Below are 21,483 nucleotides of genomic sequence, written 5' to 3'. Positions count from 1 at the left end.
CCCACCCGCTATATAATTTCTGATGTCAATAAATCTTAATTCATATGGACAGTTTGTTTTCTTTACTATGATTTGCTTAAATTGAGAAGAAGAACCCAGCATTGATTTTATTTTCCATTTTGCAGTGTTTAAATCACGAAGAATTAAATTTAAATCAAACTTTCCCGAATTAAAACCAATGATATTCACTTTATTAAATTCTTCATCTAAAAGCTCTTTCATTGCTTCCTTTTGTTTCTCATTTAATGTATTCATTAATTCTTCATATTGTTCAATATTTGATTTAGCAACTAATGAATGTTGAAAATAAAATTCAATCCAATCAGAGATGAACGAATCACTTGATGTTAAGCAAAATTCCTCGTAAATGTTTTATCACGGTCTACGACCTCACCGCTTTGCGGCTTTATTTTGACAGTTGATGATACCATAAATGGTTTTAAGTAAGCGTTCAAAGTTGCACATTCAGAAAGTTGAAGTTCTTCTTTAGTCTCTAATGTTTCGAAGTCAAAAGTAATATAATATCTTGTTGGTTTATAATATTCCTGCAAATTATGTGCTAATAGCCATTGATATATCTTCTGTTTCGTGATATGTGGTGCATATGGTTGTTGTGTGTTTTGCAATTGAACGTCTTGAATTAATCTTCCATTATTTTCTTTACATTTCTCACAATGCTTTAAAAATCTTCTTTGGTTTTTCCTTTCTGGATCATCACGGATAGAATATACTTCTTCTTTGCAAAAGGGGCAAACTTTATATCCTGTGAGTGCTTCAACGTCTGTTATTCTGTCAGCGTGAAGTTTTCCACATGGACTCTGTGTTAATAAAATATTTACTGTTTCAAATTCTGGATCTATCATTATTGATTCCACTAATGGGAAGTCTACCTTATTTATGTCCACGTCTTCTGGTTGAGGATCACAATAATAGAAATCAATATTAACATTTAACATTCTCGCTAATCTCTCACTTTCTGATGAAATGTCAAACCCTTCATATGCATCTATTGTTTCATTTAAATAGCTTCTACGAGTTTTAGGATTAACACCATCAGGAATGTTATAGAAGCGTTTAAATAACCTTCTACCTTCTGCTCTAATTTGATTATCATTCATTTTAGCTGTTCCGTTTTTGTTCATTTATGTAAGAATAAAAATTAAAAAATAAATAAAAATAAAGTTTATTTTTTTAAAGTCCGTAAAATGAATTAAGAACACATAAATTTTTATCATCTGCGACGTGACGAATACATTTTAATTTACTCAAGAATGCGTACCCTGGTACATTAAATCTAATTCCTGTCTTATTTAATTTCACAACTTTGAAAAGGAATGTATGAATAGCTATAAAATGATGAGATGATGTTTTATGAGTTGCTTCCATTTTTTCTGAAATAAATGAATAAATATAATGTTTATAAGTTTTCATATCTTTTATGTTCTTAATAACGAATGGTATAGACCTTTCCACTTCATCTTCTTCGGTGCTGTTTTTTCATATGAAACATTATTGGTATCTTCAACAATGAAACACAATCAACAAAATTTTATAGGTTCCAATGGTTTCTTTTGATATTTTATCTAATAAATCAAAAACTTTATCAACACCTGTGCATTTATTTAAATAATAATTTGTGTAAATATCATGGTCTTCTTTCTTAATCGTATTTGTTGCATATGTTACATTTTTCAGTGCTTTTTTGAATTTTTCAGAATCAAGAGGAGGTGAAAGTAATATACATGGATAATCTCCATCGTCAATAAACTGAAGCTTATGTTTATGAATAAATTTTGTGCCTTCTTCTGAAAGTGTTTCGTCAATATCACCATCTAATAAATTTTTAGTAGATTCCAAAAAGTAATTTTTATATCTTTCCTCATGTGATTTTTGAACTTCTGATTCTGAAGCTGGGATATTCATTAAACCCTCTACTTCATTCTCATTATATTTTTCAACTTCTCTTAATTCCTTAATTTTTTCATCTATTTCATCTCTTATTTTTTCCAGTCTTTCAATTTCAATTTCATTATATTCATCATCTTTAATTTGTTCTTCATAATATTCAGGGAAAACATCAGGTTCTTTAGGTTTTTCTTCTTTAGATGTGGGATATAAGAAATTTATAACATCATTTTTATTCATTTTTCCATCATAATCTAAATCATTTAAAAACTCGGCGAATTTTTTACAATTTCTTAAATAATATTTATCAACCTCATAACCCGCCTCCTCTAATATATCCTTTATTTCCTCATTTGTGAATCCCATTTTTTTAACGTTGTTAGTTTTGACGCTCATTTTCTTACGAATTAAAAAATAAATTATTCAAAAATGTAAGACATGAATTTTTAAAGTTTATTTTTTTTATTTCATTATGGTAGTGAATCTTTCATTCATGAAAATAATTATTTCTAATTTCTTTTACTCTCTCGTACATACTAGATTTGAAGAATTCAGAACATTTCCCATAATCTCCTAAATGTTTTCTTATCTTATTGGTTTTCCATTCATTATATGAAACTGTATAAACTTTATCTTTATTTTTGCATCTTTCATCTCTTCCAAGATATTTATATTTCAATTTTGATTTATTGGTTTCATATTCATTAGCGTTTAATAATTCACAGTCTTCCTTTTTAAATAAATGTTTTATGTATTCAGGATTAAGAATTCTATAATATTGCTTCCCTTTAAATCTTTGAATATAAACAGGAACACCATCCTCTAAAATTCGATAATCTATTTTATCTGGTTTTACTTGTTGGGTCATTTATGTAAGAATAAAAAAATAAATTATGTTTAAAATTAATGTTAAAATAATGATACAAAATCGTTCAATATTGTATGAATTCTTACGTTTACAAAAAAAGTCACAAAACCCATCATATACTACTACTTACGTTTTTTAAGTCATGAATTCGTAAGAAAGCGCGACATTATTAAATAAATTAGTAATAAATATTATATACTAAACACATTTTAAAAAAATTAACATTAATTTTAAAATAATTTATTTTTTATCTTTTATAAAATAATCTATATATAGATGATGTCGGATATTCCGCGATTAATTAAACATTGTTTAAATCCTGAATGGGTTAAACTTCAATTTAAAAATGAAGATTGTGAATTATTAAATGAATATGAAAGCCAAAATAAGCTAATGAGGTATAAATATAATGATAAAGAATATTTAATTTCATGGAATCAATGGAGTCATAATCAAAGACCTCATAAACAAGAAGAAGAAATTGAAAATAATGAAATGGAAATCATTGATGACATTAAAGAGGATGGAATTCCTAAATTTTGTAGAAAAACCTTTAGAACTAAGTTAGGAGCATATAAACGTAGAGTATTAAATCCTGAATATCTTAAACATCAATTTAAAAAGGAAGACTGTGAATTATTAAACGCTAATGAATATGAAAATGCTAAATCAAAACTGAGATATAAATATATTGGAAGTGATGAAAGGTGTAAAGATAAAGATAAAGTTTATTCAGTTTCATATAATAACTGGCACACGTTAGGGATAAGAAAACATTTAGGAGATTATGGGAAATGTTCTGAATTCTTTAAATCTAGTATATACAAGAGAGTAAAAGAAATCAGATATAATTATTTTCATGAATAAAATAAATCATTAAACATTCATGTCTTACATTTTTGAATAATTTATTTTTTATTTTGTATGAAATGAGCGTCAAAACTAACAACGTTAAAAAATTAGGATTCACAAACGAGGAAATAAAGGATATATTAGAGGAGGTGGGTTATGAAGTTAGTAAATATTATTTAAGAAATTGTCAAAAATTTGCCGAGTTATTAAATGATTTAGATTATGATGGAAAAATGAATAAAGATGATGTTATAAATTTCTTATATCCTACATCTGAAGAAGAAAAACCAAAAGAACCTAATGTTTTCCCTGAATATTATGAAGAACGGATTAAAGATGATGAATACGATGAAATTGAAATTGAAAGACTGGAAAAAATAAGAGATGAAATAGATGAAAAAATTAAGGAATTAAGAGAAGTTGAAAAATATAATGAAAATGAAGTAGAGGGTTTAATGAATATCCCAGCTTCAGAATCAGAAGTTCAGAAATCTCATGAAGAAAGATATAAAAATTATGTCTCAGAATCAACACAAAATTTAGGGTCATTATTGATTTTGTAATTTAATCGTCGTCGTTATCGATTTTGTAATTTAATCGTTATCGTCTTTTTCTAAACGTGCATTTTTTGCTTTCGGAGCTATTGAACATACATTGGCCCTTACCAGCAATTGAAAACTATTTTTCATTATCAACAATTACATTACTCCGAGTTATTCATCAATCAATGAAAATCGATATATAGTCCATACTTCAATTTACAATATTGGCAAGTCCAATTTCACTTGGCATATTTAACTCATATAGAAAAACCAGTTGGAATCGGCAAAATTATCTTTAATTCCATACATAAGAAAAAAAATTATAAAGTTCTTCAAAATAGCAAACTAATAGTTTAAATAGATTTACAAGTATCGCCCATCTACTTTTGATATAATTCACATATTAAATGTAGAAAACTGGTTTAAAATAAATATTTCAAAAGTTCGAAAACGATTTATGAAAAAATAATGTGATGACATTTACTAAATTTGCTCTGTATTAAAGTATCGATGATAGAAAGAGCATATTTTGTAAATATTTCAAAGATATTTAAGGACTTCGACTTTAGCATCACATAAATATGTTATTTTCTATATTAAAACGTAATTTTGGTGGTCTTAGAATAGAAAAATATGCAATATTCGTGGAGATAATGAGGGTTCTTAAACATGTTCTTAAAAATAAATAAAATAATACAAATCTTTATTCAATCGTTTACAAGCTGCAAAAATCGAACAATAATTTGACTTTGTAAAAAAAGTGCGTCATTTTTATTCGTTATACTTACAAAATGTAAACATTACGAGAAACATTTACATTTGTAAATGTAACAAGTAAAGTTGTATCGCATAATTTGACTTTGTAAAAAAAGTGCGTCATTTTTATTCGTTATACTTACAAAATGTAAACATTACGAGAAACATTTACATTTGTAAATGTAACAAGTAAATACATCAGATTTAAATTGTAAATGTAGTTTATCTCTCTCATCTCCTTTTTAAAAGGTATTACATACATACGAACGCATGGGTCACTCAATAATTAGCGTGATAATAATTGAGGATAGACTGTAATCGTAATTTTATTTTTGGACTTATATTTCGACATTTTGAAGTCGCTTGAAAGTCTTGCAAATGATTAAATTTGGAAAATTTGACCTAAGTCTGCATTATTTTGATGACTTAAACAATTCTATAAATCTGTTTTCCTAAAAATTTAAAAAGATATAATTTCAATTTCCCTAAATTTATGTAATTCATATATCACCAAAATATTTGGACTGCATTTCGTTTGTCTGCACCTAATTAAAGTCTAAATACCAATTAATTTTGGAGTTGCATTGCTTTTAATGTAAAAATGCACGTTTAGAAAAAGACGATAACGATTAAATTACAAAATCGATAACGACGACGATTAAATTACAAAATCGATAACCTCTCCAAAATTTATTAGATGGTGAAATAGACGAAACACTTTCAGAAGAAGGTACTAAATTTATTCGTAAACTACAATTTATTGATAATGAAGAATACCCTTGTATCTTACTTTCACCACCTTTAGATTCCGAAAAATTCAAAAAAGCTCTTAAAAACGTGACATATGCAACTAATACGATTAAGAAAGAAGATCATGATATTTACACAAATTATTATTTAAATAAATGCACAGGTGTTGATAAAGTTTTTGATTTATTAGATAAAATATCAAAAGAAACCATTGGAACCTATAAAATTTTGTGTGATGTGGTTTCATTGTTGAAGATACTAATAATGTTTCATATGAAAGAACAGCACCGAAGGAAGATGAAGTGGAAAGGTCTATACCATTCGTTATTAAGAATATAAAAGATATGAAAACTTATAAACATTATATTTATTCATTTATTTTCAGAAAAAATGGAAAAATAAAAACATCATCTCATCATTTTATAGCTATTCATACATTCCTTTTCAAAGTTGTGAAATTAAAATAAGACAGGAATTAGATTTAATGTACCAGGGTACGCATTCTTGAGTAAAAAAATGTATTCGTCAGTCGCAGATGATAAAAATTTATGTGTTCTTAATTCATTTTACGGACTTTAAAAAATAAACTTTATTTTTATTTATTTTTTAATTTTTATTCTTACATAAATGAACAAAAACGGAACAGCTAAAATGAATGATAATCAAATTAGAGCAGAAGGTAGAAGGTTATTTAAACGCTTCTATAACATTCCTGATGGTGTTAATCCTAAAACTCGTAGAAGCTATTTAAATGAAACAATAGATGCATATAGGGTTTGACATTTCATCAGAAAGTGAGAGATTAGCGAGAATGTTAAATGTTAATATTGATTTCTATTATTGTGATCCTCAACCAGAAGACGTGGACATAAATAAGGTAGACTTCCCATTAGTGAATCAATAATGATAGATCCAGAATTTGAAACAGTAAATATTTTATTAACACAGAGTCCATGTGGAAAACTTCGCTGACAGAATAACAGACGTTGAAGCACTCACAGGATATAAAGTTTGCCCCTTTTGCAAGAAGTATATATTCTATCCGTGATGATCCAGAAAGGAAAAACCAAAGAAGATTTTTAAAGCATTGTGAGAAATGTAAAGAAAATAATGGAAGATTAATTCAAGACGTTCAGTTGCAAAGACACAGCAACCATATACACCACATATTACGAAACAGAAGATATATCAGTGGTTATTAGCTCATAATTTGCAGGAATATTATCAACCGACAAGATATTATATTACTTTTGACTTCGAAACATTAGAGACTAAAGAAGAATTACAACTTTCTGAGTGTGCAACTTTGAACGCTTACTTAAAAACCATTCATGGTATCATCAACAGTTAAATTAAATGATAAAACGTATACAAGGAATTTTTGCTTAACTTCGAGTGATTCTTTTATTTCTGACTGGATTGAGTTTTTATTTTCAACCTGTTCATTAGTTGCTAAATCAAATATTGAACAATATGAAGAATTAATGAAGCCACAAACGGCGGGGACTTTGTCCCATACATTAAATGAAAAACAGAAGGAAGCATTTAAAGAACTTCTAGATGAAGAATTCAATAAAGTGAATATCATAGGTTTTAATTCGGGAAAGTTTGATTTAAATTTAATTCTTCGTGATTTAAACACTGCAAAATGGAAAATAAAATCAATGCTGGGTTCATCTTCACAATTTAAGCAAATCATTGTAAAGAAAACAAACGTTCCATATGAATTGAGATTTATTGACATCAGAAATTATATAGCGGGTGGGACATTAGACCAATTCACTCAAGATTTCGGAAACAATAAAACACGTGTTAAATCCTTTTTCCCTTATCAATTTATCACATGGGAGAATTACGAAGAAGAATTATATAAAGTGGAACCATTCACTCAAGATTCATTTTATTCAGCATTAACCCAAGAAACTATATCAGATAGTGATTATCAAATATATCTCAATGATGCTAAAAACTTTAAGAATAGATTAGAATATTTTATTCATTATTGCAATAAAGATGTTGAAATTATGATTGACCCAATTGATAAAATTATTGAAGAAACATTTGTTTATAAAATTGACATGCTTCATAATCTTTCTTTATCATCGAATGCTTCAATGATTCGTTACGCTTTAGCATATAAAGACTTTAATCCTAATGAAAAATATCCTGAGGAAGAGATAGAATCAAGTTTTGAATTAACGAAAAAGTATTAGAAATATAAAATTGAATCATATAAGAAACAAGATGAAAAAGCAGAAAGGGATACTAAAAATAATGTTTCAATGGATGATTTTCAATACTATCATGATTTAATCCTTTCATCTAAATGCAAAATGTGTGGTAAAGCGTTTACATATGCAAATAAACCAACATTGGATAGAATAGATAATGAAAAACCACATAGCAAAGAAAATTGTCAGTTAATGTGTTGTTATTGCAATGTCGTAAAATCAAATAAAGATGAAGATGTTCAACGTTTAAGAATCAATTTAAGAAATTACGCATTAAAAAATAATTTACCAATGACTTTAGATTCGGTTGAAGCTTATCACATCCTCCGTAATGGAATTACTGGTGGTTTATCAAATGTTCAACATCGTGTTAATCTTAAAGGAATCACGCACATTAATAAACTTTCATATAGTCCAGAAACTAAAACTGTATCAAATGAGGACACCACCAACATTATGACTCATTTCGTTGGTGTTGACTTTAATTCATTATATCCTTCATCATTTTCATCTAATCCTCATGATTTCATTCAATATACTGACCATAAAATGTATATGCCGGGAAGATTGAATGGAGTTATCATTTGTGATACAGCAACAAAGAAAGCAAAAGCACTGGGAATAATTAAGAAGAAAAATACTTTATTCGTGGCTGAAGTAAAGGGTCACATCGATGAAAAATACATTAATGATTACATTAACTTTTTACCGATAATAAGAAACTTAGATATTATCACAGATGAAAAAACAATTGGCAGTTTTATGTATAATTACATGAAATCAAACAATCTACCAGTTGACCAGAAACAGAGGAAATTAACTCAGTTAGCATCAACACACAACCAATATCAACCATTTTCTTCTTATTATCTTTGGTATCTAATCGACAGGTTTAATTTTATCATTGATGACATTCAATCAATTTTAACATTTACGAAAAACACTTGTTTTAATGAATTTGCGAACGAATTTATGAACGAAAGACAAAAGGCTGAATTAGAAGGAAATAAAGGAAAAAGTTTATTTTGCAAAATTTCACTTAATGGATCATATGGTTACGATGCAATGAATACACAAAATTACGCAAAGACTAAAATAATGAATGCACAGAAGGCACGCGTTGCATGTATGTCAAATAAGTTTAAAAACATAAGAGAAATAGGAGAGGATACGTATCAAGTGATGCTCAAAGATAGATTTTATAGATGTGATACATGTTTACAAGAGGTATTTTTTACTTTAGATAACGCAAAATACTGGTATTTAGTTTTCATTTATGATTTTATGTATAAATGCATGGATGTTAATCGTTTTCATTTCATTGAAGGTGATACCGATTCATCTTATTGGGCTATTGCTGGCGATCCAAGTCTTCCTAACACTCAAGCATTTCAGGCGATTGTAATCGATAAAAAATTTTATGATAAAAACATTTTCAAATTCGCACCTTTTAATTTCTTCTGTTTTGATGAGAAATTTAAACCTAAATTAAAGAATAAAGCTGAAGAAAAAGCACATGAGAAGAAGTTATTGGGTTTAGCAATTGAGAAACAAGGTGATAACATGGTGGCGTTATGTCCTAAATGTTATACTTCATTCAACGGTTCAATTGATGGAAGTGATTTTAAAAAGATTGCACAAAAAATGAAAGGTGTTAGTTTACGACAAAATAGGCAATTAACACCTAAAAATTATTTGGATATAATAAATGATAAAGTTATTTTCGATGGTCAGAATATTAATTTACAACTTAAAAACGGGTCAATGACTCGCTTAACAATCGGTAAGACTGCATTAACAGGGGCACACACTAAGGCTGTATGTTGTGAAAATGGATGTTGTATGCCATTTATTTAATACAATTTAAAATTTTATTTTTAATGAAATGCCACAGAAGAGACAAAAGGAACCGTTAATGATGCGATTCAATATGTAAATAATGGTTTTGATACTATGATTCAAAGAGGTGGGCACCCTTAAAACATTTATTTTATTTTTATATAAATGGATAACGCAGATTTAGAAAATTTAATTGATGATTTAGTACTTTATCAAAATTTTCTTAATTATTATGAATTAAAATCATATCTCCAAAAACATAATAAAAATATAACGGGTATCCATTTATATAAAAATAAAATTTTAAATTATGCCGTTCTAAAGTTTGTGAAAGAATTTACGAAAATTATTTTTGAATAACTGAAGGTGTCACCATGTCACCATGTCACCAGGTTAATTAACTTCATTAAAAAATGATGACAACATGACATTTAGACAACATTTACGAAAATTATTTTTGAATAACTGAAGGTGTCACAATGTCACCATGTCACCAGGTTAATTAACTTCATTAAAAAATGATGACAACATGACATTTAGACAACATTTACGAAAATTATTTTTGAATAACTGAAGGTGTCACCATGTCACCATGTCACCAGGTTAATTAACTTCATTAAAAAATGATGACAACATGACATTTAGACAACAGCAACAAAGGAAATTTGATGCAGTACAAAAATAAAGTTAGTTTTAAAATTATTTTTATTTTTTTATTCCTATATAAATGACAGCAACAAACAACAACAGTAACTTTATCATTTCTGATGAAAAAGTTATTGATTCATTAGCTGAGGAATTAGTTACGGCAGAAACTAAAACCCTCAACGAAAGAATTGGTGAAAATAAGATTGATTTACATAACTACCTCAAACATGATGGAGGAAGAGGAAGGAAAACTGGTATGGCTTTATTAGTAAATAAAATTTCAAATTTAACTATTATAGATGTTGATATCAATAAATCCTACAATGATGAACTTAAAGAAACAGTTAGAAAAGACATTCTATCAAAACTTTCGGATAAAGATGTTATCGTTAAAACCGCTTCAGGAGGTCTTCACATTTATTGCAACACTAATTTCTTCTATGCAGTTTCGAACAGAATGATTAAATGTTATTCCTGCAATGATTATGATATCGATATCATGACTTCAATGGATGATTCAAAGCGTTCATTAGTGGTTATGGCTGATTCAAGAGTTCGCAAGAATGCAACAGAACCAATCAATACATACTCATTCATTCGTGGAAGTTATGATTCAACATTAACTAGAACAGTGAATGATGTATTAAATGATTTGAATATTAAGGTAAGAGTTGAACAGAAGAGCGAAGAAATAAAGAGTATAATGAATGAAAACAAAGATGTAAACATTGACGATAAACTTGCCCAGAGCATAGTTGATGGTATTAGTGATTTTGAAGTACATAATGACGGTGGAAACATGAATTTAGAAAAAGAAGTTACATTATTCACACTGTTTCAAGCTATTAATTCGTTACCTGATCATTTAATTAATGAAGCATACGATAACGTTTATAACTTCTGCAGTTTAACAGAAAATGCAAAAAGTAATTTTGAAAAAGCACGTAGTAGATATGCACATTTAATGACTTCTCCATTTGTTTTAGTGAAGATTCTAAAACTTTATCAAAAGGAATATTATGATGAATACGTTTTGCCTTTATTACATAAGCCAAAAATAACATTTGATATAAAACTTGATGACTCGTTTTTGATAACAGATATTAGACGCAAGGCTGAAAATCATCAGTATAAAAACAGTTCTGAAGTAATTGAGGATTTATCACGTGTAATCCGTTTTGTAGATTGTGGAAACAAATACTTCATTCAGAAAGATTACAATATACACGATAAAATGAATCAAATATCATTCGTTCTTCAATCAGCCATGAAAGAGTCACTCAAAATGATTAAATTATTTAAAGAAGAAGGTAAAACAATAACAGCATGGGACGTACTACTAAATCAATTATCCTCATTAACCGTTAAGGGTGTTTGCTTTAAATCTGATTCTCCAGATGTTTTCTCAACGTTTCAGGGTTATAAATACAACGTTCTTGAAAAACCAGATTACTCAAAAATTGAGATGTTTATGAATTTCATTAAAGAAGTCATATGCGATAATAACGATGAAGTGTATAAATACCTTCTCGGCTGGATTGCATCAATGATTCAACATCCTGGAATCAAGAATGAAACAGCAATTATTTTGAAAGGACTTCAGGGAACAGGTAAAAACAGATTTACAGACATTATTTCTGAACTCCTCGCTGGTTATTCATGTAAAAACATTACTGAAATAAGTGAGCTAACGGGTAATTTCAACTCAGTAGTTGAGAATAAAATGTTTCTTGTACTTAATGAACTCAAGAATGTAGGTGAAGACAGACTCGCAAACTTCAACGCTTTGAAATCAATTATTACGGATAATGAGATTAGAATTAATGAAAAGAATCAACCCAGAAGAACTGCTCAGAACGTTGCAAACTTCGTTTTCGTAACTAACAACGTCTACCCTGTCAAAATTGAAGTTGGAGACAGAAGATATGTAGTTTTAAGGGTTAATGGTAAATTTAAGGGTCAATTTGATTACTTCAAGAATTTAATGAATTCATGCACAAAGGAATTTTATGATAACCTTTTAACATATTTTATGCAATATGACCTTTCATCATTTAACGTACGAATTATACCGATGACTGAAGCCAAACAAGATTTAATCGAGTTATCAACAAATCCTTTAGATGAATGGATAAATACACATTATGATGAATTGTGTGCAGGTATGACGTGTAAAAATGCTCTATTCTGCAAACCATCAGACATGAAAGACAAGAATTTCCAAATGAGCATTAAGGATAAATGTGATAGGAAACAGAGAAGAATAGACGGTAAACAAACGTGGTGTTATGTTTTGAAAGAAGAAATGAAAGGATTATATAAACAGGTTGAACCAAACGATAATGATGATTCATTTACTGACGATGAAATACCTGTAAATGAGCCGCTAAGCGGCGAGACCTGAAGGTCTAGCAGTATAAAGTATGATAGGGATGCGTTAAACACGCCATTTGACCGGGCGTACATTTTTTTGTTCGCCCAAAAATTTCGCCATTTGAGAAATTCAAAAATTAAAAATAAAATCTTAATCTTGATTTTTTTATTTTCGTGATTTTTTTGAAACTTACATAAGCGATGAAATACTTTTTTTAAGTAATCGTTTATTATATATAAATATATCTTAATAAATTTAATTCCTTAAAGTAGAGCGTGTTCAAATTTAAAATCTCATACAATATTTTCTTAATGGCGTATTTTTCTGAGGTCGCCCAAATAAAGGCGAATTCAAAATTGAGAACTCCAAGGCGTATGGCGAGTATTCAAAAAGTACGCCACTTACAAAATATTGAATGTGGATTATCAATTTTTTGGCGTGTTCAATTTCAAATTTTGATATTTATGTTTATTTTATTCAGTATAATGTTAAGAATTAAAATATAAAATTCATAGAATTTTTTCTTTGAAAATATTTTACATTTTTATTAGACCACTCCTAGACTAGTCATCAGGTTATCCTCAGATCATCCTCAGACTACTCCTTATCAGATTACTCATCATCCTCAGACTACTCCTTAGACCCTCCTCATCAGACTACTCCTCAGATCTTCCTCCTGAGACTACTCTTCAGACTACTCCTTAGAGTCCTCCTCATCAGACTAGTCCTGAGACTAGTCCTCAGACTACTCCTGAAACTACTCCTCAGATTATCCGCAGACTCCTCCTCAGATTATCCTCAAACTACTCCTCGGTCTAATCCTCAGACTCCTCCTCAGATTATGCTCAGATTATCCTCAAACTCCTCAGATTATCCTCAGACTACTCCTCAAACTCCTCAGACTACTCCTCAAACTCCTCAGATTATCATCAAACTCCTCAAACTACTTCTCGGTCTAATCCTCAGACTCCTCCTCAGATTATCACTTTACATATATATATCGATAACTAAATAATTACTTATTATACTTTCTTTATTTTTTTTAATTTTAAAATAATATTAATATATCTTTCTACGTTTAATGATGAAAAGAGAAAGAGGAGTAAAAAGAGGAAAGAGAAAAGAAAGAGAGAGAAAAAAAAGAGAAAGAAAGAAAAAAAAGGACGGCGATAATTTTGTATTGTTTTGTTATTCGGCCGAATGGCGGGTACCTTGTACCCGCCATTCGGCCCCAAAAATGGCGTATTATTCTATTTTTAAACGGTCATGGCGTAAAACCGTCGCATCCCTAAGTATGATTTGAATTTATTTTTGCATTAAACCCATGCTGTTGTCAAAATGTCATGTTGTCATCATTTTTTAATGAAGTTAATTAACCTGGTGACACATGGTGACATGGTGACACTGAAAAAAATTAATGAAAACATTAATATTATGGTTATGGTCTTCAGTCGTATAATGAGTAACGTTATGTTTAATCAAAAATTCTGTAATTTCATTACTGAGGTATGCTGAATTGGAGCTCAGGACTTTCAGTCCGTGCGGTACCATGCATAAACTGTCATATAAGGCGGCATATAATCTTCACCCGAGCCTGTTGAATTTGTTGTGAAAGTGTGTGAATGATTTCCTCCTGGTTCAGTTGGTCGAAAAGTCTTTTTTGCTGAATGGTTATAAGCTGGAGATAAAACATCATAGCCAGCTTCATAGTCTGTGTTGTATAATGGGTGGTCTCTTAATGAGTGGATATGGTCGCCAGAAAAGTTTGTAGTTCCTGTGTGCTTATGCGGTGGAAGGTTTGCTTCTAAAATTTTCTTTGAGCCTCCTGTTTGCTTTGAAGAGTTAGCACAATAGAGGAATTTATCTACAATCTGCTGCCATGTACCAAAACCTAAAACACTTGCTGGATTTGTTGAATTCATTGATGTATATATTGAACCAATGGGGTAAATCATCTCAAGAATTGTATTTAATCCATTATGAATATTGAATTTATTATATAATATTGAAACTGGGTGAGAAGTTAAAATTGGTCTTGTCATCAATATTAACGTATTATTTTTGAAAATTGCTTTTCTAACATCTTGAAATTTTGTGATTTCAGACCAGTTTCTTCCATCACTACTGATATTTACTAAATCACCACATCCTAAAGCAATGAAATAACCATCAATATAAAACAAATTTGTAAATCTATAATTTCGAGTATATTTTGGAGTAAATGAATAAACCAATTCCCAACTTGGTGTTTTCTCTGGATCCTGTGAAAAATCCTGTGATAAATAAATATGTCTGTTATAACTTACAGGATATGAATAGACCATATCACCTGAAACAAGAACACAAACATTCGAAGCATAACATAAAGCTTCAATGTCTCCATCAGCTTGAAAAATTTGTTCAAAACGACCAAATGGTATTGAATATGATCTATAAATTTTATCATTTTGTAGGATAAAATACATGCTGTTAATGTAATACCATTTACTTGTATAATCAATTTTCAAATCTGATGACATCATACTAAACATATAATAATTTATCCCATCCTCACTAATGAAAATTTGATTGACTTCATAAATTAGTACCCATTTATTATTAACACATCTAATAGGATTATTTGGATATTTAAATTTAGCATCTTGATTTAAATTACATTTGAACCATTGGATACAATCAAATGAATAAAAAGGGCAAAAATCATCTCCAACCGTTATCATTCCCATAAATTTACCGTTATTATATTCAACATATAAAATTCTTGGATTAATGATTGGCTCTCGTGTATCAGGATTCAAAACAGATGGAGTAAATGATTCATAGTTTTTAAAATCATTTGTTTTAAAATAATAAAGCACTCCAGCTGTATAAAATAAATACGTGGTCACTCCATCGAAACATAACCATTCAATAGATTGAAATGTTTTATCTGATGATTTTATAAAATTTAAAAATGGTGGAGTAAAATAGACATCTGATTGTTTTATTTCTTCATTAACAAATGATATATCAGCTTTTTTTGCTAACTCAGTATTAATGAATGAAATAACTTTTCCTTATCTGCTTTCTTCATTAACTCATTGTTAACATATGTTTTATCTGCTTTAAGGTCTAAACATCCTGAAACCCATTCTGTATCAGCTTTAACTTTAAAAGTCTCCGATGTCCATTCATGATACCCTTCAACCCTTTCTTTAATTTCATTATCTTTTTCATCAACATAAACCAAATTTGCTTTCTTCATTAATTCAGTATTAACGTATTCCTTATCTGCTTTCTTCATTAACTCACTATCCACATATTCCTTATCCACCTTCTTCATTATGTCATTTAGGAAACCTTCTATGAATTCCTCATTTAAATTAAATCTTCCAATCTTCATAATTTTAGGAAATGCATTTAATGCGTAATATCTCTGTTCTTCTGGTGGAATTGATGTTATATCATCCGTTATTCCTTTAATTTTTGAATTCATAAATAAAATTTCTTTTATATTTGATATCACTGCACCACCTTTGCAAACGAATTCAAAATGGTCATTTTTCAATACTATCTCCAAATCTCCATATTTCAACCTTTGCGTTTGTTCTGCCGTCTTTGAATTATATGCATATGCGGCGTATGTAATGGTCTGAAGGACCTGGGTGCTTTGCGCCTTAAGTTGCTGTTGTTTAATCATTTATTACGATTTAAAAATAAATATTTAATCCGTTATCTCATCAGCTATTTTTTCTATTTGAAATTGCCATAATATTTCATTCATAAATTCTAAATCACAATCAAATAAGTCAGTTATTCTAAATTTAATATTTGATAAATCTTTTGAATGAAGAATAAATGAATTCCCGGATAATTGAAACGGATATGATAAAGAAAATGTGTTTAAGTTGATGGATAAAATGTTTTGTATTGATGGGTAAGAGTTAGGGTCAAATGTTTGGTGTGAAAATCTCATTGGGGTATTAACTTTATCACATTTGATTAAAATGAAATTGGAACCAGTGTCAGAATACAAAACATCCCCAACATCTTTTTCAAAATTTAATATCCCCAACAATGAACGAAGACGAGGAGTACAAAATTTAATTTTCAGCGGAAATTTAATAAGGTTATTTATTTCATCAAGTTCAAAAAGTTTATCAGGTTTTGATTTAAAATTTTCTTCATACCATACGATAAATGATTCGTTTAAATAACTTAAAATCATGTTAATATTCCATTTCGCTATCACATTATTTATATACATATTATACGTTTTTTCATGGTCATCTTTAATAAATGATATATAATCTGAAGGGTCTAAAAGAATGGGATTAAATTTACCACTCACAGAAACGAGAGTAACATTATAAATTCCGCTAACTGTTAAATTTAATTCACAGTTATTATTCGAAATAATATTGATAATTGACATTTTTATTACGATTAAAAATATGGTAAAGCGTTATTTTCCAGTGATAAATAAAACTAGAATAAGATTACCTCAAGAATTCATAAATTCAACGAATAAGAAATTCATTCATGTTATAAATTTTAGTGTTTTCAGAAAATATGAGCCAGTGTCATATTCATCAACAGGTTATATTTCACTTCATTCAAATTTAGTTCAATCAAACCCATATAATGACCATTTCATAAGATTTTCAGATGGTATTAAAAATGTAATTGATAGATTAAAATATGAACAGATTGACAATATCGAATTTTTGGAATTTTGGTTTAAATATCCCGATGCAAAAAAGATTGAAGTTAAAGATAAAGCTGATATTATAACAAAAACAATTACAATGACCGATCCGGATAGTGGGGAACAAAAAGAAATAAAACAAACGATAGAAACTGGTGAAAGGTCAATTATTATTGATTATGATTCAAAGGATTATTATTCGATAATGTTAATGCTTGAATATTAAATAGCCTTAACAAAGAATTTTTCAAGTGATATTTTATATTCATCAACTATTTTATTATAAATATCATTATAAGTTAAATGAAGTTCAGTTGTTGTTCCATTCTTTGATATCTTAATTGTGCTAATATCCTTTATAGGATTTATTTTTGCAACTGTTCCGCAGCATGAAACATCATCATCTATGAAAAATTGAATCTTAACGTCTGAATCTTGAACATCACAAAGAATGGCGATAATGTGAATTAATGATTCATAAGGTAAAATAATTAAACCAGATTGATCAATTAAATTTATTATTGAATCATAATTATTAATTATTATATCACGGTAAATTTTCATTAATTCAGAATTAATGTCTATTTTATATGGGTTATCAAATGGTGCTGGGTATGTTGGATAAGTGGGAATTTCAACAGGTTCTTTACTGGGTTCAGATAAAATGATTGGGTCTCCATCTTCTTTATTTTGCTCCTCCTCCTTTTTCGGTAAGTTATGAGTTAATAAATTTGGTTGAGTTGCTGACCTTGTTAATTCAGGGCTAACATTAACTTTAACATTTTGAATAATTCGTGATTTATCATCATTTACGTTATAACCAACCGTAATCTCTGCTTTTGCGTTAGTGTTCTTTTGACTAGTGAAACGTCTTCTCATTTATAATCGAATAAAAAAATATATTTAAACTTTTATTTTGCTGGAAGTTTTGAATCTATTATTCCCTGTATTTGTTCTTGAAGATGATTTTTAGCTGTTTCATTGTAATTAATAGACCTAATATATTCATTAATTGCATTCTTATAATCATCTGATTTCTCAAATTTTCTTTTATCTGATTCCTTAACTAAATCATAAGTTAAACCTCGTTGCTGATATAATGGTTTCTTAATTAAATCTTTGAATGCTTGAGATAAAGCACCTGATGCAATTCTTGCTACTATAATTGGTTGGAATTGCTGTTTAAGTTCATCTTTAACATTTGCGAAAACTGGATCGAATAAAGCAACTTTAAAGAATTTCTTAGCTGAAATTTCAGGTCTAATATTTGCATATTGACCATCAAACTGGTTAGAATATCGTGGTAATCCATCCGGTCCCTCTTCAATAGCATTTAATTCTTCATTGAAATAAGAATATGGATTATAACGGTATGAATTAATTGGACCATCTTTACCTTCTCCAATGTATTGTTTAACAGCTTTTCCATTTTCATCAAATTGTATAGGATAACGTTCATTATATGCTTTACGTTTAGGATAATCAGTTATAGTTAATTTATAACCATTTATGACTTTAATATTACCTTGACCATCAGTAACGAAAACTTCATTTATACCATCAGGTTTTCCATTTGGACCCGTAATGTCTGCTTCGTGTGCTTCCCAATTTGGACTTGACGTTTGGCATATGCTTGAGCTTTTGGTAATGTTAAAACGTTTCTCATTTGTTTAACATCTTTTTGAAGACCAGCAACAATATGAACTAATTCTTTCATTCCATCAGGAACTTTCATAGTTCTATTATATGCACCCTTTTTGTTTGTTCCTTGTTTTAATGGAACCTGTAGAAAATTTGCTATTTCTGTCATGTTTAATTATAAATAAAAAATAAAAATTAATTATAAAAAGTTAATCAAATTTAACACCTCCTTTATTTAAATCAACTATTATCTTCCATGTTCACCTAATTGCTGATATTGTGTGTAAAGTTCATTAATGCTCATTGGTAAATTCACTTGATAAAGCATAACGTTCAACTGTTGACGACTAAACCCACTGAAAATGAAAAGGGTTGATAGATTTGATTTAATGTTTGTGCTTAATGCTTTGAAGTATTGAACAGCCATGAAGAATGAACACTGAATGTGTCGACATTGAGTTAATAATGATTAAAATATGATTTCTCATTTGTTATTAGTTTTGATTTCACTGCATCATCTAGAAAAATTAGTGAATGCAAAAATTCTCTATCAAAATTTGAAATAGAAAGTGTTTCAAATAATTCATCCCGTTGTTTATCAATAATTTTATTCTCTAATCCTTGTTCTTGATTGTATTATATAATTCTTTATACATTAAAAAGTTTTTTTAAATAATCTTCTGCTTCTTCTTGTGATAAATAAATAATTGGAATTTTGATTAAATGCTTTAAAGATTCAAATGTATCATCTGAAGGTGAACCTGAACGGTTGATATAAATTAACACATGTGAATAGGGGGAAGTGTTAGCAATAATGATAATTTGTTTTAATATCGTTAATGTTTTACCTTTATTTTGTTTACCAATTGCTGCAGTGATTGAATTTAAGTAACATTCAGAATATGGAATTTTCATTAATTTTTCCTTAGATAGAGCATTTTATTATCACCCAATGCTTCATTAATCATATCATCTATGTATGTATTATATACTCCGCTAATTCTTCATAAGGGGTGGATGAATTTAAATCCATTTAATCAAAAATAAATTTATAATTTTAAACATTTCTATTCATCAATATTTCATCATATGAACTTCTATACTGTGGTGGTGTACCTGTTGATGATATTTCAAACCTTCATCCGGTGTCCATGTCCAATATGTAGTCCTAGTAAACCAAACCTGAGGAGGATTTGTCACCTTTGAACAGTAAGTGTCATTTTCACCCTGAATGATTGGATAAGCTTTCATTTGTACTGTAACTTGTGAGTTGAAAGTTTCTAATCCATCAAAGAATATACCCGCTCCATCACGTTGAACTGGAATAGTGCATAAGAATGAAGTTTGGTCTTTCCATGTTCTAGCTAATGGCGTACCATCATCTGCATTCAGTGGTCTAGTTAATGAGTCCTCGTATTCTTCTGTGCATTCATTCACTCCATCTAAATCAGAAGCTTGAAGCATACGTGTAAAGAATATGTCACCCACTGTGGTCATCGCTTGATCGGGGAAGTTTCTGGAATCTATAGTGACCTGAAGACCTCGAAGCATTGGATTTTCTAAAACTGTTCTTTGCATTGCATTCTTCGGAAATGCTAACACAACATCTGTAACATTATGAAGAGCGTATGAGAAATCTGAACTGATACCTTCAGGAGTGATGCAACCTCCATTTAGTGAACGAACGTCAATATGTTGAGCTGGAATCATGAATGGATCTTCCTTACTGAATAAACGTGGTATTGCTTTAACTGATTCTTCAATTAAACCGTATCCTGGTGTAATGCATTTATCCTCTAAAACTTCCATCTTTGTGCATGAAATAATAACGTTATCAACTGTTGCGTCAGCAGATGTAGCGGCTAAGCTTGTAATTAATTTGGCAGGAAGTCCAATTTGTTGGAATTTGCGATCATATTTATAAACATGATTCATAATCTTTTTCATAATTTTCATCAGTTATCTTTTCATAAACGTAATTTTGTAAATCAGCAACTCTTAACGGGTCAACCTGACAAAATACTAAAGTATCCCTGAAAACATAATATTTAAGAATGATTTCACCAAATGATTTAGGATAATCATCGAACGCCTGAAATGCTAACAAATCATTTACCGGAATAATCATATCAAAAGTGACATCAACTTCTTCATTTGCTTTCTTGAAAACTTCTGAAGGGTCAATATATTTACCACATACTGAGTTATCATATTTTTGAACATTATTATATAACGAATGAACAAACTTTTTAACTTTCCTTTCTGATTTTGGTTTATATGTTGCAAATGCGAAAGATTCACGGGCGCAATCCATCTGAAGATAACCGGTATCACCTCTTTCGGTTTCTACTTCTAATTGTTTAAAGCTTTGATTTGATGATTTGTAACCA

General features: G+C 29.1%; 6 protein-coding genes and 3 pseudogenes across 9 annotated transcripts, besides 4 other annotated features; 4 read left to right on the top strand and 5 right to left on the bottom strand.

Moving 5' to 3' along the window:
* Positions 1-4,135: part of a mobile genetic element that runs on past the window's edge.
* On the bottom strand, positions 73-1,142 carry TVAGG3_0628530 (annotated as a pseudogene). Its single transcript has one exon. A coding segment is annotated over exon 1 (1,070 nt).
* Positions 1,192-2,271, bottom strand: TVAGG3_0628520 (annotated as a pseudogene). The gene has a single exon. A coding segment is annotated over exon 1 (1,080 nt).
* A 32-nt stretch (positions 4,136-4,167) lies between the features above and the next one.
* Positions 4,168-4,385: a mobile genetic element.
* A 1,010-nt stretch (positions 4,386-5,395) lies between these two features.
* Positions 5,396-5,602: a mobile genetic element.
* Positions 5,603-7,337: 1,735 nt separating this feature from the next.
* Positions 7,338-7,886, top strand: TVAGG3_0628470 (uncharacterized protein; the record flags this gene model as incomplete). Its single annotated transcript, XM_051240686.1, has 1 exon — positions 7,338-7,886. The coding sequence occupies one exon, from the start codon at positions 7,338-7,340 to the stop codon at positions 7,884-7,886; it is 549 nt and encodes a 182-aa protein (XP_051087273.1).
* A 474-nt stretch (positions 7,887-8,360) lies between these two features.
* Positions 8,361-9,761, top strand: TVAGG3_0628460 (DNA/RNA polymerases family; the record flags this gene model as incomplete). The annotated part of the gene is made up of 1 exon (XM_051240685.1): positions 8,361-9,761. The coding sequence occupies one exon, from the start codon at positions 8,361-8,363 to the stop codon at positions 9,759-9,761; it is 1,401 nt and encodes a 466-aa protein (XP_051087272.1).
* Positions 9,762-10,089: 328 nt separating this feature from the next.
* Positions 10,090-20,002: a mobile genetic element.
* TVAGG3_0628450 (uncharacterized protein) lies at positions 10,471-12,795 on the top strand (the record flags this gene model as incomplete). The annotated part of the gene is made up of 1 exon (XM_051240684.1): positions 10,471-12,795. The coding sequence occupies one exon, from the start codon at positions 10,471-10,473 to the stop codon at positions 12,793-12,795; it is 2,325 nt and encodes a 774-aa protein (XP_051087271.1).
* On the top strand, positions 13,607-13,780 carry TVAGG3_0628440 (uncharacterized protein; the record flags this gene model as incomplete). Its single annotated transcript, XM_051240683.1, has 1 exon — positions 13,607-13,780. One exon carries the CDS (start codon positions 13,607-13,609, stop codon positions 13,778-13,780), a length of 174 nt encoding a protein of 57 aa, XP_051087270.1.
* TVAGG3_0628430 (keratin-associated protein family) lies at positions 14,298-15,287 on the bottom strand (the record flags this gene model as incomplete). Its single annotated transcript, XM_001291756.1, has 1 exon — positions 14,298-15,287. The coding sequence occupies one exon, from the start codon at positions 15,285-15,287 to the stop codon at positions 14,298-14,300; it is 990 nt and encodes a 329-aa protein (XP_001291757.1).
* TVAGG3_0628420 (uncharacterized protein) lies at positions 17,675-18,331 on the bottom strand (the record flags this gene model as incomplete). Its single annotated transcript, XM_051240682.1, has 1 exon — positions 17,675-18,331. The coding sequence occupies one exon, from the start codon at positions 18,329-18,331 to the stop codon at positions 17,675-17,677; it is 657 nt and encodes a 218-aa protein (XP_051087269.1).
* On the bottom strand, positions 18,364-18,712 carry TVAGG3_0628410 (annotated as a pseudogene). The gene has a single exon. A coding segment is annotated over exon 1 (349 nt).
* Positions 20,003-21,483: the final 1,481 nt, after the last annotated feature.

Source organism: Trichomonas vaginalis, chromosome III (assembly GCF_026262505.1).
Source record: "Trichomonas vaginalis G3 chromosome III, whole genome shotgun sequence".
Taxonomy (NCBI): Eukaryota; Parabasalia; order Trichomonadida; family Trichomonadidae; genus Trichomonas; species Trichomonas vaginalis.
The sequence above is the reverse complement of the archived record's forward strand: the minus strand, read 5'-3'. Positions and strand labels throughout refer to the sequence as shown.